The 15,993-nt window shown below is 58.6% G+C and overlaps 1 protein-coding gene across 2 annotated transcripts in view; it reads right to left on the reverse strand.

Moving 5' to 3' along the window:
* Nucleotides 1-419: 419 nt before the first annotated feature.
* The window catches only part of SPTBN4 (spectrin beta, non-erythrocytic 4), a 49,362-nt gene continuing 33,788 nt past the window's right edge, over nt 420-15,993 (reverse strand). For both annotated transcript variants that reach the window (XM_072980352.2, XM_078380027.1), the window contains exons 22-37: nt 12,429-12,653; nt 12,003-12,092; nt 11,191-11,469; nt 10,885-11,015; nt 10,581-10,785; nt 9,853-10,230; nt 9,169-9,413; nt 7,999-8,137; nt 7,677-7,761; nt 7,127-7,323; nt 6,023-6,690; nt 5,523-5,607; nt 4,568-4,851; nt 4,162-4,335; nt 3,563-3,605; nt 420-3,443 (exon numbers count right to left, since the gene is read on the reverse strand). In XM_072980352.2, coding sequence (XP_072836453.2) covers nt 3,279-3,443; nt 3,563-3,605; nt 4,162-4,335; nt 4,568-4,851; nt 5,523-5,607; nt 6,023-6,690; nt 7,127-7,323; nt 7,677-7,761; nt 7,999-8,137; nt 9,169-9,413; nt 9,853-10,230; nt 10,581-10,785; nt 10,885-11,015; nt 11,191-11,469; nt 12,003-12,092; nt 12,429-12,653 — 3,393 coding nt within the window. In that variant the 3' untranslated portion in view covers nt 420-3,278. The remainder of the gene's footprint in view (nt 3,444-3,562; nt 3,606-4,161; nt 4,336-4,567; nt 4,852-5,522; nt 5,608-6,022; nt 6,691-7,126; nt 7,324-7,676; nt 7,762-7,998; nt 8,138-9,168; nt 9,414-9,852; nt 10,231-10,580; nt 10,786-10,884; nt 11,016-11,190; nt 11,470-12,002; nt 12,093-12,428; nt 12,654-15,993) is intronic.

Raw genomic sequence — 15,993 nt, forward strand, 5'->3', positions numbered from 1 at the left:
GTGGCGCTGCTCACCCTCCCAGCCTCTAGTTGCACCATCGGCACAAAGGGACAAGGATCTGTGATGAGATTTCATGGGGGGGGCAGATCATTTCTGTGCAGCAGGATTTAGCTGTGCATGGGTCTCAGTATCCACAGCTGTTACCTACAGGCATTGTGGACGAAACCCTGTTAGCTGAACTCCAGCAGGAAGACACAACTGGAGCATCCTCTTGGAATCAATGGACCTTACGGAGTTAACTCGCCAGATCCCCACTGAGGCAGTGGGCTCACGGTGGGGAGACTTACCCGAGGATTTTAGCCACTGAGTTTGCACACGTGTGGAAGGGTCGTCTTTGTGGGATTTGTAAAAATGGGAAACCACGTTAAGAAGCATTCAAGCAGGAAGAACTAGTCTCTTGACCTCATGCAACCAAAATCTAAAATCTTTACAAATTGGTCTCTGTTTGAAAAACACAAATCTTCAAGAAAGATTTACAGCCAAAGAGAGAGAACACAACCCCAAATGCTCCAGTTTTGGTGGTTCTTTTTCTATACAAGACAGAAAGAAAGAAAAAAAGGCTTATTTAAAGCAATTACAATATTTTACAGCTTCTGAACAATCAAGGAAGGCGGGGGTGCGGAAGCATTAACGGATGAAACTGTACCAGCTCCAGGGGAGGGCTGTGGGAGCGACACCTGGGACAAAAGGAGGCTGGCCAGGACAGACCGGATCCCCTCCTGGATATGTCTACCCGCTGGAAGAAGCTGCCCTGGACGTCTCAGCCCACAAGAGGAAGGGTCGAGTCAGGTCCACCAGGCTGTAGCTAATCCTCTGGCCGTTTACTGATCAAGCATGCGGCTGGATTCAGGGCGAGGAGGTGGGGCTCAACACAACACATCATCCCGGGGCCAAAAGAGGCTTTGGGGCAACCACTGCGCTGTCTTGTGTTTTCCCACCAAGAACAAATGGATGGTGGGGCGAGTTCCTCTCTAGCCTGGCCAGCACATCGTGGGAGGGCCTGCAATCCGAAAACCCAGCTACTGCGCCCAATTCCAGGCATCTGAGATTTCAGCGCAGGGGCTGCACGCCCGACAGCCGTGAGCCGAAAGAACCCTTGGATTATGTAGCGCCATTGCAGACAAACTCATCCCCTGACTTGGAAGAGAAAGATTTCTATCAGGGCCATGGCCTGGAAGGCTCTGGGTTCAAGAGCAGAGGTGGCCTTGCCCCTTGCCACCCTCCAAGGAACGGCAGCAGGGCAGGAGAGGTGGAGCGAAAAATCCTCAGGCTGCCTTAAACTTTCTACTTCCCTCCACAGGCTGTGTCTTCTGTCTGGAGGGCTTGGAGATGGGTGCGTTGCCCTCGTTAGCCTCTGGACCTGGTGGAGCTCAGTGAGCCCTGCGGGCTTTTGTCTCCTCCACGTGCCTCTGTGCCCCACTTCGCTAAGGTCCTGCCCCCCACCCCAGACTTCCCTGCCATTTTATTACCTAAAAATACATCTCTGTGCCGCAACAGGTGAGCCCCTCCCCAGGAGCCAGGCTGGCGGTGAGGATATGGCTTGTTAACAAGAGTGCAAAGCTGACTCTCCCCCCAACAGACCCCCCCCCTTGTGCTGCTGCTGCTGCTGCATGATGACCTTGTGCTTGAAAGTCTGGGCGCTGCCCGGGCCTCCATCTAGGGCAGTGGTCCCCCAACCTTGGGCCTCCAGATGTTCTTGGACTACAACTCCCAGAAGCCTTCACCACCACCACTGCTGGCCAGGATTTCTGGGAGTTGAAGTCCAGGAACATCTGGAGGCCCAAGGTTGGGGGACACTGATCTAGGGCACCAGGGCAGGGCTCAGCCCTCGACCTCAAGGCAGATGGGGCTGCTCCCGGAAGAGCTGGCGTGGGCGCAGAAGGACAGACTCCGACCCCACTGGGTGCTCCGGAGGCCTCTCGGGCAGAGTCCCGAGCGCAGGGGGTTCCCCTGCCCGTCCTTTCCTGGCCCACCCCTGGGCAGTGGGGTGGGTGGGGCTGCCTTGGGGTTGGTGCAAAGGCAACCAAGGGAGAGATGCCCCTCAGGGTGGGGAGTGGGTGGAAGAGAGAGCTGCAAAGTGGAGGCAGCAGTGGAAAATGGGGAGGAGGAGGAGGAGGAGGAGGGACTGGGGTGACCCCCCCCACCGCCCCACCTCCGCCTCTCCTCTTCCTTCCAGCACACACCGTGGAGCCGCCGTGGCCGGGAAGGGGGCAGGGATTCAGGGGTTGCTGACTTTTGAGTAATGCGTCCTACTCAATGAAGTGCCTGCGCAGACAAACAGATGGGAAGAGGGACACAGACAGGCAGAGGGATCCGGGTTAGTGCCCAGAGCGAGAGAGCTCCTGAGCATGCACACAGACGCACACGCTGCTCGCGGAGTATTTTGCACTCACAACAGCACCATTTTGTGGAGGTTCTGTTAGTGGACCGGAAGACGTGAAGCTGGAAGGAGGGAAGAGGGGGGGTGCGAGGGGATGCCCTAGAGAAGAACACCCCCCAAAGCTGCTCCTCCAGGTTCCCAAGGAAAGCAGAAGGACCCCGGTTGCCTCTGGGCTTCCCCCCCGCCCCATGCTGCTGGGTCCTTCCGCTCCCCGACCCTGCCGTCCCTCTGCTCCAAGGCTTGGGCCAGGGGACGTTGACCGGGCCAAGGGAGGTGGCTGAAGGAGCAAGAAGATGTTTCCCCGAGAACTGGAGGAAGGGGAGATCCCCCCCCTGCACTCTTCTGCTCAGACCCTGGAGCTCTGATGATGATGGAAGATGGGAGGCAGAAAAGTGCCCTCTATCAGTCCTTGTTCCCTGTTCGATCCCAGAGTCCTGGCAAGTATGGCAGAGGTGGAGATGAAGGCGGCCGCTTCTCTGGAACTCCTGCCGTGGCTCCTGGGCTGACCCTGCCGGGCCCCGTCTCAGCTCCCGACCCTGTTCGCTGCTCCCCCAGTCCTGACTGGTCCAGCCTGGCCCCAGATTGGAAGGGAGAGGCCAGAGAGCAGGCCAGCCCTCTCCTCCTCCTCCTCCTCCTCCTCCTCCTCCTCCTCCTCTGGACCACCTGTGCCCCCTTCTCTCCCCTGCATCATCCTCTGCTAGGCACGGCCAGGTAACGGCCTCCCTCCCCTCCGAGGCCTCCTTGCGCCTTGCAAGACTCTCCGGTTTGTCAAGGGCAGCCCCCGTGGGCATGAAAGTCTGGGGGGGGGCGCCCAGAGCCCCTGGCTTTTGGGCGGCTCTTCCTTGCAACTTCTGGGTCCCATGGAAGAGGAGGAAAAGGAGAAGGAGAGGCCGCCGCCTCACTTCTTCCTGCCCGAGGTACTGGCCCGGCGGTCGGTGGCTTCCCTCTTGGGGTTGCCTTCATCAGTGGAAGAGGTGGTGAGCAGGGCCTGGCTCCAGCGGGCGATCTCAGCGTGCTCCGCGATGGAGGTGGTCAGGGCCGTCAGCCAGGTCTTCATCTCCTCCTGGAGGGAGGGGGGGAAAGGCGGGGAGGAGACATCACAGCCACCCCAGCACCCAGAGGCGGCTCCCTGCCCTCCCCATCATCCACTACCACCGCAAGAAGGAGCAGAGAGGTCCTTACCTCGTCCTTGGCTTGCAGGAGAAACTCTCCCCCGTCATGGGTCCTGCAAGAGACACCCACCCATCCATCCATCAGCTTCCCTCGTCAGGCCTTGGCGTTCCCCTGCCAGCGCTGCCAGCTGCCAAGGCATCCCAGGGAGGGAGGGGCTCTGCTCCCCTGGATCTCAAAGCGGGGAGGCGCACCTCAGGGCCCGTGGCCCCGGAGAAGGAGAACGCTGATCTTTTGGTCCACAAAGTTGCTTTCAAACCCGGCCGCTTCAGCCCAAAGGCCTCTGGTGCGATATCAGCACATCAGAGAGCCAGTAGGGCAGGTAAGGAACCCAGGTGAGAGCGGGCAAATGCCTGCAAGCGAACACTTGGTTCCCTTTGGCACAAGGCCGGCCTGGAGCAGCAGCACTGAAGCTGGTGACCCTTCTTGGCCGCAGAGGAGCAGGGCAGGGCTTGACCACAGAAGGGCCTGCACCCAATAAATGCACGGTCCCCTCGCATACTTATCCCCCTGCCTCATAGAAAGCCCCTTCCCATCATCCTCAGGAAATCCCACCCCCCCTCCTCTTGGCAGGAGATTTAACACGGATCTCCCCAGCCCACGGCACTCACTTGATCTTGAGCACGTTCTTCTTCTTCTTGTAGGCGTTGGCCACCTCACTGGTGGCGCTGTGCAGGCTCAGGAGGGGCTCGTTGGCGTGCGTGCTGCCAGATTCCCGGCCCTTGGTGTCCTTGTAGAAGCCTAGCTCCCCTTTGCTGAGGACACAGTAGAGGTTGATCCAGGACCTGGCGGGGCAGGAGGAGGAAAAACGCAGACACTTTGATTGGCTACCGGTTGCAAGAGGGGCCTCGGTAGCGGCCCCCTCCATTTCGACTCTGTCCGATGTCGGGAGCAGGATCAAGCCACGGAATAGGGAACCGGGTTGGATTCTGCCTTTGCCTCTTATTCTTGCTGCAAGAAGGCTTCTCTGTCCGGGGGGGTGTGGGGGGTCGGCCGCCCAGGGACCTCGTGGCTCACCTGTTCGAGGCCTTCTTGTTCGGCCCCTCCAGCTCAAGTTTGCGGAGGAGGTAGCCCTCCTGCTGGACGGTGTGCGTGGGGGGCGGCGGGGGCGGCGCGCTGCTCTGGGCAGGGGCGGAGCGTGACCGGCGAGCCTCCCCTGGCGGGGCGTTGGGGTCCTTGGGCCGCGGTCTCCGTCGGGGCTTAGGTCTGTCGCGGGCACGGGGCCGTTCCGGGCGAGGGGTCCGCTCCGGCAGCATGTCGAGGCCGTTGGGCAAGCGGGCTGGCGACTCCCGCTCACGAGGCTGCGATCGGAGAGACGGGGAGGGAGAGAGGGGGGAATGAGGGAAAGCTAATGCTCGGGGCCGCCCCCAGAGTGGGGAGACCCCCAACACAAGAGGCAAAGTTCTCTGTGGAAGGCAAGGATGATGTAGATCAGAGGCTCCCAACCTTACATCCCTGGATGTTCTTGGACCAAAATCCCCAGGAGACTTTGCCACTAGCTGGGCTGGCTGGGATCTCTGGGAGATGTAGTCCGAGAACATCCTGGGACCCGAGGCTGGGAACCATTGATTGAGAAGGGCATTTGAAGGGCTAGAGAAAAGAGTGTCCTTAATCATGTGCAGAGTGCCTCCCCACCACCACCACGGAGTGAGAAGAGTTCCCTGCTCCATTGCACAGTTAAATCCTGACTGTGTTTTCGCAAGGCGAGGGTGGGGAGTAAGGCAAGAAACTTGGACCCTCTTCCATGCTTGTGTGTGTTTGTGTGTGTGTGTGTGTGTGGGGAAGGATTGTCTCTAAAGGCTGAACCCTTTCTGGTTTGGCACCCAAGCCCTGAAGGGGCAGCCCCAAGGGCTGAAGCTCCCACCCTTGGCAGGCGCGCCTCCCCTCCGTCTCCCAATCTCTGGGCAGGGCAAGGTGGCGGAGATGCCCGGAACCGGCATCATGGTTATCTAGATCGTCAGTGAAGACTCACGGTGGCTGGGGGTGGCGCCGTGGCGGCAGGTGCCGTGGACTCCTTCTCCTGGAGCTGCTCCACAATGTCTGCCAAAGTGGCCTTGCTGTGGAGATCAATAGAGAACGTGAGGAGCGAAGCCGTACGGAAGAACACAACCGGCTTCCAGGCCAGAGGAGGAAAGGGGAGATGAGGCCGGAGGGGGCCCGTCAAGAAGGAGCTTGGATGGCTCGGAGGGCGTCCAGACCCAGGTCTCGCGAAGAGTCAATCGGAGAGGAGGAAGGCCAGCCACAGCGTCAGGACAGAGGCGGGCTGGATCTCCCCTGGGGTCCAGAACACTCCAGGACAGGGAGGGTCTGGGGCAGAACGTGGCCAGGTATTTCCCGAGAAGGAAAAAAAGAGGCAGGAGAAGCACCTTCCGCCGTGCTTCAAGGCAGACCCCTCGGATTCCCATCTCTGTTGAGAAGCTAAGGGCTGCCGCTTTGCCTTCCTCGCGGTCTCCCCAAGGCCACGGCACTCACCCGCCCCCCTTGGGGTCGTTGCGCTGTGCCTCCTGCTCGCTGGACTCCTGGCGCTCCAGCCTCCTCTCGTGCCGCTCCCGACGGGGCGTCTCTTGCTCGCTGGACTCCTGGCGCTCCAGCCGTCGCTCCCGCCTCTCGCGGCGCCGTTCTGTCTGCTCGTGCCGGGGCCCGTCCTGCTCGCGGGACTCCTGGCGCTCCGGCCTGCGCTCGTAACGCTCCCGGTGCCTCTCCGCGTGGCTGTCTCCACGGCTCACCTTGGCCTCCAGCTGAGTTGCCAGGGCGCCCACGGCGTGGCCCAGGCTCTCCGACTGGACCGCCACCGCCTCTTCCAGGGCCGCCTTGACCTCGCCCGCTTTTTCCTGGACCTTGGCCTCGACGGCTGCTACCACCCCATCCTGCAGGCGGTCAATCTTGGGCTGCAGCCGCTCTGGCTTCAGTTCCTGGCGCACGTAGGCCACCTTGGCCTCTGCCCGCTCCAGGGGCTCCGGTTTGATCCCATTGAGGAGCGGCTGGCTCTCAAGCCGTCCCCGCAGCAGGTCCTTCTCGTAGAGGGGCTGGCGCAGGAGAGAGGAGGCCTTGTTGCTCAGCTCCGCTGGGTCTGCGAAGATCTTGCGACCCAGGAGAGGGGTAGGTGGCTGCTTACTCTGCTCGGCCTTTAGTTTCTCGATCTAGGGGTGGGAAGGTAGCAGGTTATCAAGAACAATCCCACACATACACCACGGACTAAGATACAGTAGGACCCCCTTATCTGCAGGATCAGTATCACTTATCCACGTTCTGAAAATATTAAAAACATTAAATAGAAATCCTAGAAATATATATTTCCAAAGTTGGTTACCAGAACTGGCCACTGGAGGGAGACAGAGACCATGCTATCTATAGTGTTTGCTACAAGAATAACATTCACTCCAATCGTTTTTTTGCATCCAGAGGAGGGGCTTGGAACAGACCCCCCCCCCTCTCCCCGTGGATACAGGGGTCCTCCTGTGCTGGAGATCCTCCTGCTTTAGCCTCAGGCTTAAAACCACATCAAAGAAGGCAAGCGTCCTCCCTCCCTCTCCCCTCCCCTCCCTTCCCGGCTGGACAGCCCGCCGCAGCCCCTACCGTGGTGAGTCTCCGCAGAGAACTGAAGCGCTCCTCCCAGGACGCGGCCGCCTTGCGGAAGGCTTCGTGCCGCCGGATGAGCTGCTCCACCTCGTCCACGCTGTTGCCCAGCTCCCGGCTCTTCAGCAGCGGCTCCTGGGCGGTCAGCCAGGCGTCGGCCACCACAGCTTCCTGGGCAAACTGGTGGACCTCCAGCACTACCACGGGAGAAAAACAGAAGCCGCCGTGAAGTCGCTTGGCCCCTTCCCTTCCCTTCCCTTCCCTTCCCTTCCCTTCCCTTCCCTTCCCTTCCCTTCCCTTCCCTTCCCTTCCCTTCCCTTCGGGCTGACCCTTGCCAGCCCGTTTTCGAGCTTCGATGGCTGTCACTGCCAGGCAGACGAAGCTTGTGTCGCAGGGAGGGCGTCGGGCGATCCAGCCTATGTGGGAGGCAGGTTGGGACTCGGGAGAACCCAGATCCAACTTCCCCCCCCCCGGGCAGCTATCCTCCTGCCTTGGCCTGCTTCGATCAGGAGGTGGTGTGGACGGGGGGGGGGGGGCTCCTGATGCTCACTTTGCTGCAGCCACTCCCAGTGGCGGTCCCACTTGTCTAGCATCTCCTTCTTCTTCGACATCAGTTTCTCCAGATGGAGCTTGATCTGTGGCAGGAATCAGAAAAATCATGTTTGGGAAGCAGTGGGGGGGGGGCAGGAACCCTCCCCAGCTTCCAGGTCTCTCTCTCTCTCCATGGAACCCTTTCCCACCCAGGAAGCATCATCATAATCTCTATTTTTTACAAGGAGTGCTTCAGGAGAGAGCAGGCCCCCCCCCCAAGCATCCTTTCTGTCTCGGCCCTGGGACTTTGAGGTGGGGGGGGGAGCAACTAAGAGGCTCACCTCCTCCGCGGCCGGGCTCTTGTTCAACACCAGCGTCTTGCCCAGCTCCACACAAGAAGCAATGTTCTTGTTGTGCGTCTCGATCTCGCTCTTCAGCCCCTGGTGGTAGTTCATCAGCACTTCCACCGTGGAGACGTCCCTGCAGGGCCACAGGGGGGAAAAGGGGAGTGGGTGAGGCCTGGGGGGGGTGGGTTCTGAAGCTGGGCCAAGCCGAAAGACAGCCCCAGGTGGAGAGGGGCGAAGGGGAGGGCCATGCAGCAAGGAAATGGCTTCAGGGTACACTGACGTCCCTTAAAGTAAGGGTGGAGATGACCATTCCGGTCATCAGAGGAACATAAAAAATTTGGATGGGTTGCTTGGTCTAGAGCAACAACAGCTGTCCAGGGTTTCAAGCAGGATTCTCTCCTAGCCCTACCCACAAGGGGTTAAACGTGAGACCCTCTGCATGCAAACCAAGCATTCAGAAATGGAGTTGCAGCCCCCTCAAATCAGGCACCCAGTATTCTTGGTGGTCTCCCATCCAGAGACCCTGACCAGACCTAGCGTTTGCTTAGCTTCCCAAACCAGACAAGACTGGGTAGTTTTCAGAGTGGTTCTCCTTAGCCTGTCCCTCCTTGTCAGCCTGGCTAGAGCCGATGGGGAACGGATGCCTCGTGATATCTGGAGAGTCACCACTTCTCCAACCTTGGTCTGCAGGGAGACTGACTGCAAGATGGAGAAGGCAGCTTCTCCTATCACCAAACTTTTGGGACTGGATTGTGGACAGATCTCAACAACTTTACTTTCTGGACTACAGGTCCCAGAATCCCTCAGCTAGTGCTGGCTAGGGGATTCTGGGAACTGTAGTACAAAAGGGAACAAACTTTTCAAGGCTTGATTGAAGACCCCTCTGTGTGCAAGGTTCTCTGCTCTGGAGTTTTGGTGTCCTTTTCAATAAGAAACTGTGGATGAGTTCAGTGCCTTGCTAGAACCGCCTGGTCTCTGAGGAAGGCCTTGCAAAACTCCAAATCAGAGCCCCAAGCTCCCACCCTGGAAGTCCAGAGGGTCCAGTGGCCAAATACTGTTGGCCTTTAGCCCAACCGAAGCTCAGGGACAGGGCAGAAAAGCGGTGGAAGTCCGACGGTGGGTCCTGCACCTTCGCCCGTTTCCCTCTCTCTGCCCCACCGTTACCTGGGCTTCTCGCCAGTGCCAATCTGGCAGATGATGGTGTCCATCCAGGAGATCAGGTCCCTCACCATGCTCGTGAAGCGGATCTTGTCCGTGGTGGTGGTGATCTGCACCCGGCAATCTTCACAGGAGGTGAGCAGTTCCTTCCAGGAGCGCATCACCTCCTGCTCCTTGGTGGCGATGGCCTCGGCGTTCTCGCCCGCGTACACGGTCCGCAGCTGGGCTGCCACCTCTTGCAGCTGCCGCACCTGCCGGGAACCCCACGGGGAGCAAAGAGTTACGATACGCGACGGTGGGCCCCCCGCATGATGGGGCACGAGGAGCAGGAAATGATTCTTTCATTTCAGAGGAGAGGTGTTACTCCAACCCAGTGGCAGCCCAGGACACCAGACCTTTCAGGGAGGGGAGGCTGTGAATGCATTCTGAACTTTACAAAGCGCTGGAACTACTTTGGGTGAATTAATTAATTTTGAACTAATTGTAAACTTTCATTTTAGTCTTAATCTTAACTGTGTTTGTTGAACGATCAGGTTGTTGTTTTGCTTTTTGCTACAGGTTTACGTCGTTCATGGTTGTATAGCACCCAGAGCGACCCTTGGTCAGAGGGGTGGTTTAGAAATGTAAAAAAATAAAAGGGTAAAAATAGATGGAGAAGGGCCGGAGGGGCTCCGCCTTGCATTCCCCCACCTGCGTCACAAGGACCTGGACGTCGTGCTCGAAGGAGCTCAGCTTCCTTTGCAGGCTGCCGGCCGAGCTCTTGGATTCCCGAGCTGTGACCTCCGGCAAGCGCTGCTTCTTCTCCTCAATCTGGGAGAGGACCTCCTTGCAGTCACTGAAGAACCGGTGCAGCTCGTGGGAGGCGGCCAGCATCTGCGCCCGGGTCTCCATCAGCTCCAGCAGGTCCGCCCAGGCCTCGTTCACCCCATCTTTCCACTCGGCGATGGTGGCGGCGTCCGCGTGGCCGTAGTCAATCAGCTCGTCCACCATCTGGTTGACGGCCGAGATCCTCTCGTTGCCGACGCTGCCCGTCTCGCTGGCAAACTCCGTGAACTTCTCCTGCAGCAGCTGCAGAAGAAGGCGGGGGAGACAGAAGGAAGGGGCCAAGCATGTCAGAGCAGAAGATAAGCCCAGGTGGGCTGTGAATGGGAGGAAGAAACTGGAAGAAAGCCGTTTCCGGCTCCTGCCCATCTTCCAGATTCTCTTCCGACCTTTCCGCCCAACGCCTGCCTTGGCGCTTATAAAAACCAGAAAGGGGAGAGTGCCCTTGGGCATGTGCAGAGATCAGGCTCAAGGGCCCGCGAATCACAGAGCGGCTCCCTTCCTGGAAACTGAGATGGGTGAGAGATCAGGGCCCAGGTCCCAGATGGGCACCGCTGGCACGGAGGTTCACGGCCCGTTCCCTGCCTCCCTCTCACCGTCACGTGCTCGTAGTCCTGCCCCAGTTCTGGCGAGCCGGCCACCACCTCCTTCTCGGCAATCCAGTGCTCCAGGTCGTCCACTTCGCGGTTGAGCTGCAGGAGCCAGTACTGCTGCTCCAGCTTTGCCTTGCGTTCCTCCACCAGGTCCTTCAGGGAGACGTAGAGCCGGTCGACCTGGGACTGCCGCCGGCTGATCTGTTCGCTGGCAAGGACAGGGCCGGATCAGTCCGGGGGGGGGGAGGACTCCTCCAGGGGTGGGTCAGCAGGGGAGGGGGAGGGTTAAGAGGAAAGGAAGCCTTACCTGTCTGGATGGCCCAGCTCCAGCAGTGCTCGGCATTGCCGGGAGAGCTGGGCAATGGTCTCTGCGTAATTCTCCACCGTCTGTTCGGTCAGCAGGTGTTTTTTAAGCAGCTGGAGGGTGCTCTGCTCATCCTGCAGGAGAGCGAACACAAGGGCCCATCAGAGGATCTACACGGAGTGGCAGAGGAGAACGAGAGGAGCGGACAAAACCGAGCCGGCCCTGGACTCTCAGCCTGACCCGCCCGCTTCAAGAGGATGGGTGGCTCCGAAAGGCATCCCCGAGGCAGGGGTCCCTGCAGGCGCCCACCTTTCCCTTCTCCTCGCTCATCATGAACAGCTCCTGCTCGCTCAGCCAGGACTCCACCTCGGCCACATCGAAGTAGAACTGCTCCACCTGGTAGGTGGCGTCCAGGAGCTGCTGCCGCTGCTCCGTCTCCACCTGGAGGGTCAGCCACAGCTCGGAGAGCTTCTCCAGAAGCAGCCGCACGGCGTCCACCTCCGGGCTCTTGATCGTGGCAATGTTAGTGGCCCGCTCCAAGACGTCGTCCATCCGCGGCTTGTGCACCTGGATCTCCCGGCGCAGGTTCTGGTGGCCGGAAAGGAAGAGCCCTCGGGGTTATGGGGTGCCGGCATGTACTTTCAAAGCTGGGTTTTAAGCCTCAGCCTTAAGGCTTGATACGGCTTTGTTGGGCAACTGCGATTCTGAGCACATGCAGAGTGCAGCGGTCTCTGACACACCATGACAAGTTGTCTTACTGGGATAAGGAGAAGCGGCCCAAGCTGGGAGGCCCAAGTTCCAAGCAGATGCCAGCACCCTGCCTTGCATGCGCCCCACTTTTCCAGAGGTAGCTCTGGCTACTCTCGGTTACAACAAACAGAGCAACTATACGGCTAGCAAGAGATCTGCAGGGTGGGTGCGCGCACGCAATAGACAGATAGAAAACTTGATCATATTGTCCACTAGTGTTTTCCCTCTCTGGATCTACATGCAGATTGGTACCGTTGAGCTTCCTTCCTCCTTCTTCCCTGGCCGGGCGACCAGCCTCTCCTCTCCACCCCCTTTTACCTCCACCCCCACCACCCTGACTCAGAGATGCCCTTTGTCCTGCCTCTCTTTACCTGGTTCTTCTTCATGAACTGCTGGACTGCTTGCAGGTTGCTCCCGAGGTCCTTCAGCATGGCCAGTGGGAGGCGGTCCTGCACCCAGAGCTGGAAGGGAAGGAGAACCAAGGGAGACAGAGGACTTAGAAAAGGCCTCGCAAGAGTAATCCCTCCATCCCAATTACGGACATCCCCGGCAGCATTTTCAGGCTTGGAGCCCCTTCCCAGTCCCCTGAATGTCGCCCGCCAGGGATCCTGGTTCTTTGCTGACAACGGGACCATGATGTATTTTACCTCCTTTGACGCTCGGTCCTGGCTACTGGGACTATGACAACTGTCAGGAAAGTGGCCTTTTAGCTGCCCCTCCTGGCCTGACTCTGACCCACAGACCTTCCTTCTTTGGCCCCCTTCCTCCCACTCCACCCCGACTCCATCTCCACTTACGATCTCATCCTCCAGGTCGTGGCTGACTTGATGCACCTCCTTGGAGGCCAGCAGGATCCTCCGGCGCTCCTTGAGGGGCTCGATGAGGCGCACAATGCGCGTGCCCACCACGCGCTGCCTCTCGTCGACCGCGTCTTGGCTGGTGGCCTCCAGGGGCAAGGCAGCCACCTGGGCCTGCAGCTCCCCCACTTCCTTGGACCACTCCTCCACCTGGGTCTCCATGGTCTGCAACGAGACGGGGAGGAAGAAAAAAGCTTGCGCCCACCCAGAAGGGAAACGGACGGGCCCCAGCTTGGCCGACAGGGCGCCGGGGTGGGCCACGAGACGTCCCTCTCGGCCCCCTGGCCCTCGTGTCAGTGGCTTGGCAGACGTGGGCAGGCAATGGGATTGCCTTCTTTGAGACTCCAGCAAGAACCAGGGTGCTGTTGCCGGGAGAGTGCTGGACTGGAAAGCTGGACGCTCCAGATTCAAATCCCCACGGGAGCGCTCCCATTCCACAGTGACGTGGGCTTGGGGGGGGGCTTCTGTTTCTCAATGTGACCTACCTTGCAGGGTTGGTCATAGAATAAAGTGGGGAAGAAGAAAGCCATGTCACCCCCCACCCTTGACCTCCTTTACCACAGAAAAGAATATGGCTGTGGCTTTCATTTCATCTGGGGTACGGAGGGGTTGCCCATGGTTTGAACATAATACTGGCACCTGCAAATAAAACGTGTGAAGCTCCAGTGCAGCTTTGGCTTCCCTCCGCCTTTACAAGCATACCGCGAAGCCTCCATACCCTCCCTCCCTCTCTCCTTCCCTTTCTCTCTGTCTCTCTCTCTAACTCTCTCTGTGCGTGTTCATGTGGACAGATGTGCTGCTTTGGACAGGCGGCAGCTTGAGCCTGGCCTCTCAGCTTTCCTGAACCTGATACTGGGCAGACGCCTGCGGGCAGCAGCAACTGAACTGAGCTGGCATCCAGAGTAGCAGGGAGAGGGGCGGCCAGGGGCCATCCAACCACACAACAGGCACACAGAAGCCTGGGTTTAAAGTAGAAGGGACGCTCGGAGAGGGTCCTGTTAGGGTGGCCGGCTGCAGGGTCTCGAAGCTTTTCCGAGCCATGCCTGGCCATCGGGGCTTGAAGTCCTTTCTCTAGAACATGAGCCTTCCCTGCTGCAGAAGTTCACAGAAACCATGGAAAGCTCCCAGGCTATAAAGAGAAACAAGAATGGACCATCCTAAGAGCAGGACGATGGAAGACACAAGTAATTCCCAGCAAGTGAGTTTGAGTGAGAATCAGGAAGTGGTGGTCAGGAACGTGGTGCCCCTTTCCAGAAGGCCTCCCCCCCCCCCCATTCAGGCCTCTGTGGGCTCCTGCTCTGGCTTTGCCATCTACCTTCCTTTCTCAGTTGTTTGGGAATGGAGTGAGCTGACAGCCAAGACCTTTCCCTATCCTTTGACGGCTGCACCGCACCTCCTTTGTGTCGGTGGGTAAGATCCAATTAAATAATGGAGCTGCTTCTCTGACGTTTTGTTCCTGGGGAAGCCACGAGTGTGGCATGGCACGTGCGCAGAGGGGATAGGCAAAGAGAAGCAGGCGCGGCTGCAGGCAGGCAGGATTTCTCCAGCTCAGAGTGGGGCTGAGCCCCCCTGCCCACCCCAGAAACACAGAATGCCCTCTCAGGCCTTTTGCATCGGGGGGGGGGGTGCTTTTCCTGTTCCATTTAAACATAATCCTGCCACTTTCTCAAGTGATCCAACCAAAATGAAGCCTTGGAATAGTACAGGGTGCGTGGACTGTGGGTCTGTCCACAAAGGTCTTCCCTGGGAGCAGTGGGAAATGAGCCCCTGTGCATTAAGGGTGGATAGGTGCACTTTCACAGGGTGTTCCCAGCACCTTCTAGATCTCTCATGGTTCCTGGGGGGGGGGGGGGAATCAGATGCAGCCCATCCCATTGTTTGCAGCTGGCTGTCCCACATCAGGAGAAACACAGGCCACCCTCAGTCTGTACAGCAGGAGGTTGGGGTGGATGGGTTTCCCCTGTATTTGTTCAAGACCACTAAGGCTGTGCAGTGCTTGTGGAGAAGGCGAGAGCTGAGCCCTGGACGCTGGGCCCGGTCATCTCCCGACTTGCACATTTATGGCTGGGGCCATTAGGCGCCAGCCCTCTTAAGCCCCTTCCTCTTCTACTAGGCACATATGCACACACACGCATGTGCACACGCCCACGCACCCATGAACACAAGTCTGGGAAAGGTCACCCTTCTGGAATGGGGCTCCATGTTCTGGAGAAGGAAGAGGAAGGCAACAGAAATTACTTGGCAGCTAACAAGATCACGAGTGGTTAATGTAAAGACTACGAACGCAGGAAATCAGAGGCAGGAAAACAACCCAATGGGAAGGTGCAGAGAAGAGCCTTTGAGCTGAAGGAAAAGGGTGGGTTGGGTTTTGGGGCGGTCAGGCAGACAGACAGACAGACAGACAGACAGACAAACAGACAGACAGAGAAAAAAGAAAGGAAAGCCGAACGCAACCCAGATGGATTAAAAGAAACGGGCTACTGTACCGCCATGCAGCGTGATGAGACAAACGGCACTAGGATGTCATGAGCAAAGGCTGGCTCTGAACTGCCGTGGGCTGCTGAGGATGGAAAATGGAAAGCTTGGTGTGAGAGTCTGGATGGAGGGCGGGCGGGCTGGCGGGCCAGCTGGCAGGGGCACCCGCAGCCCTCCTGGGAGCCATGGAGCCAGCTGCTTCCGCTGCTGTGGCCTGGCACGTGACCCGTCCCTCCAGGATAGCTGGGCCAAGATGAGGAGGATCAACCCAAACCCAGGATCCTTGAGCTGTAGAGGAAAGCAGACCCGCCCCCCAAAATTGCCTGTGCCCCAGAGATGCAGCAGAGAGAGCCTGAGAACTCCATCGTCTTCCTCTGGAGGCATGGATGGCCCTCCCCCTTTCTCTCCCTCCCTCCCTCCCTCCCTTCCATCCATCCTTCCTTCCTTCCTTCCTTCCTTCCTTCCTTCCTTCCTTCCTTCCTTCCTTCCTTCCTTCCTTCCTTCTTTCCTTCCTTCCTTCCTTCCTTCCTTCCTTCCTTCCTTCCTTCCTTCCTTCCTTCCTTCCTTCCTTCCTCCCTCCCTCCCTCCCTCCCATCCATCCATCCATCCTTCCTCCCTCCCTCCCTCCCTCCCTCCCTCCCTCCCATCCATCCTTCCTTCCTTCCTTCCTTCCTTCCTTCCTTCCTTCCTTCCTTCCTTCCTTCCTTCCTTCCTTCCTTCCTTCCTTCCTTCCTTCCTTCCTTCCTTCCTTCCTTCCTTCCTTCCTTCCTTCCTCCCTCCCTCCCTCCCTCCCTCCCTCCCATCCATCCATCCATCCATCCATCCATCCTTCCTTCCTTCCTTCCTTCCTTCCTTCCTTCCTTCCTTCCTTCCTTCCTTCCTTCCTTCCTTCCTTCCTTCCTTCCTTCCTTCCTTCCTCCCTCCCTCCCTCCCTCCCTTCCTTCCTCCCTTCCTTCTTTCCTTCCTTCCTTCCTTCCTTCCTCCCTTCTGACAGCCCCCTGCATTTAGACACTGGCCTCAGCTGTTCCTG

Source organism: Pogona vitticeps, chromosome 9 (assembly GCF_051106095.1).
Source record: "Pogona vitticeps strain Pit_001003342236 chromosome 9, PviZW2.1, whole genome shotgun sequence".
Taxonomy (NCBI): Eukaryota; Metazoa; Chordata; class Lepidosauria; order Squamata; family Agamidae; genus Pogona; species Pogona vitticeps.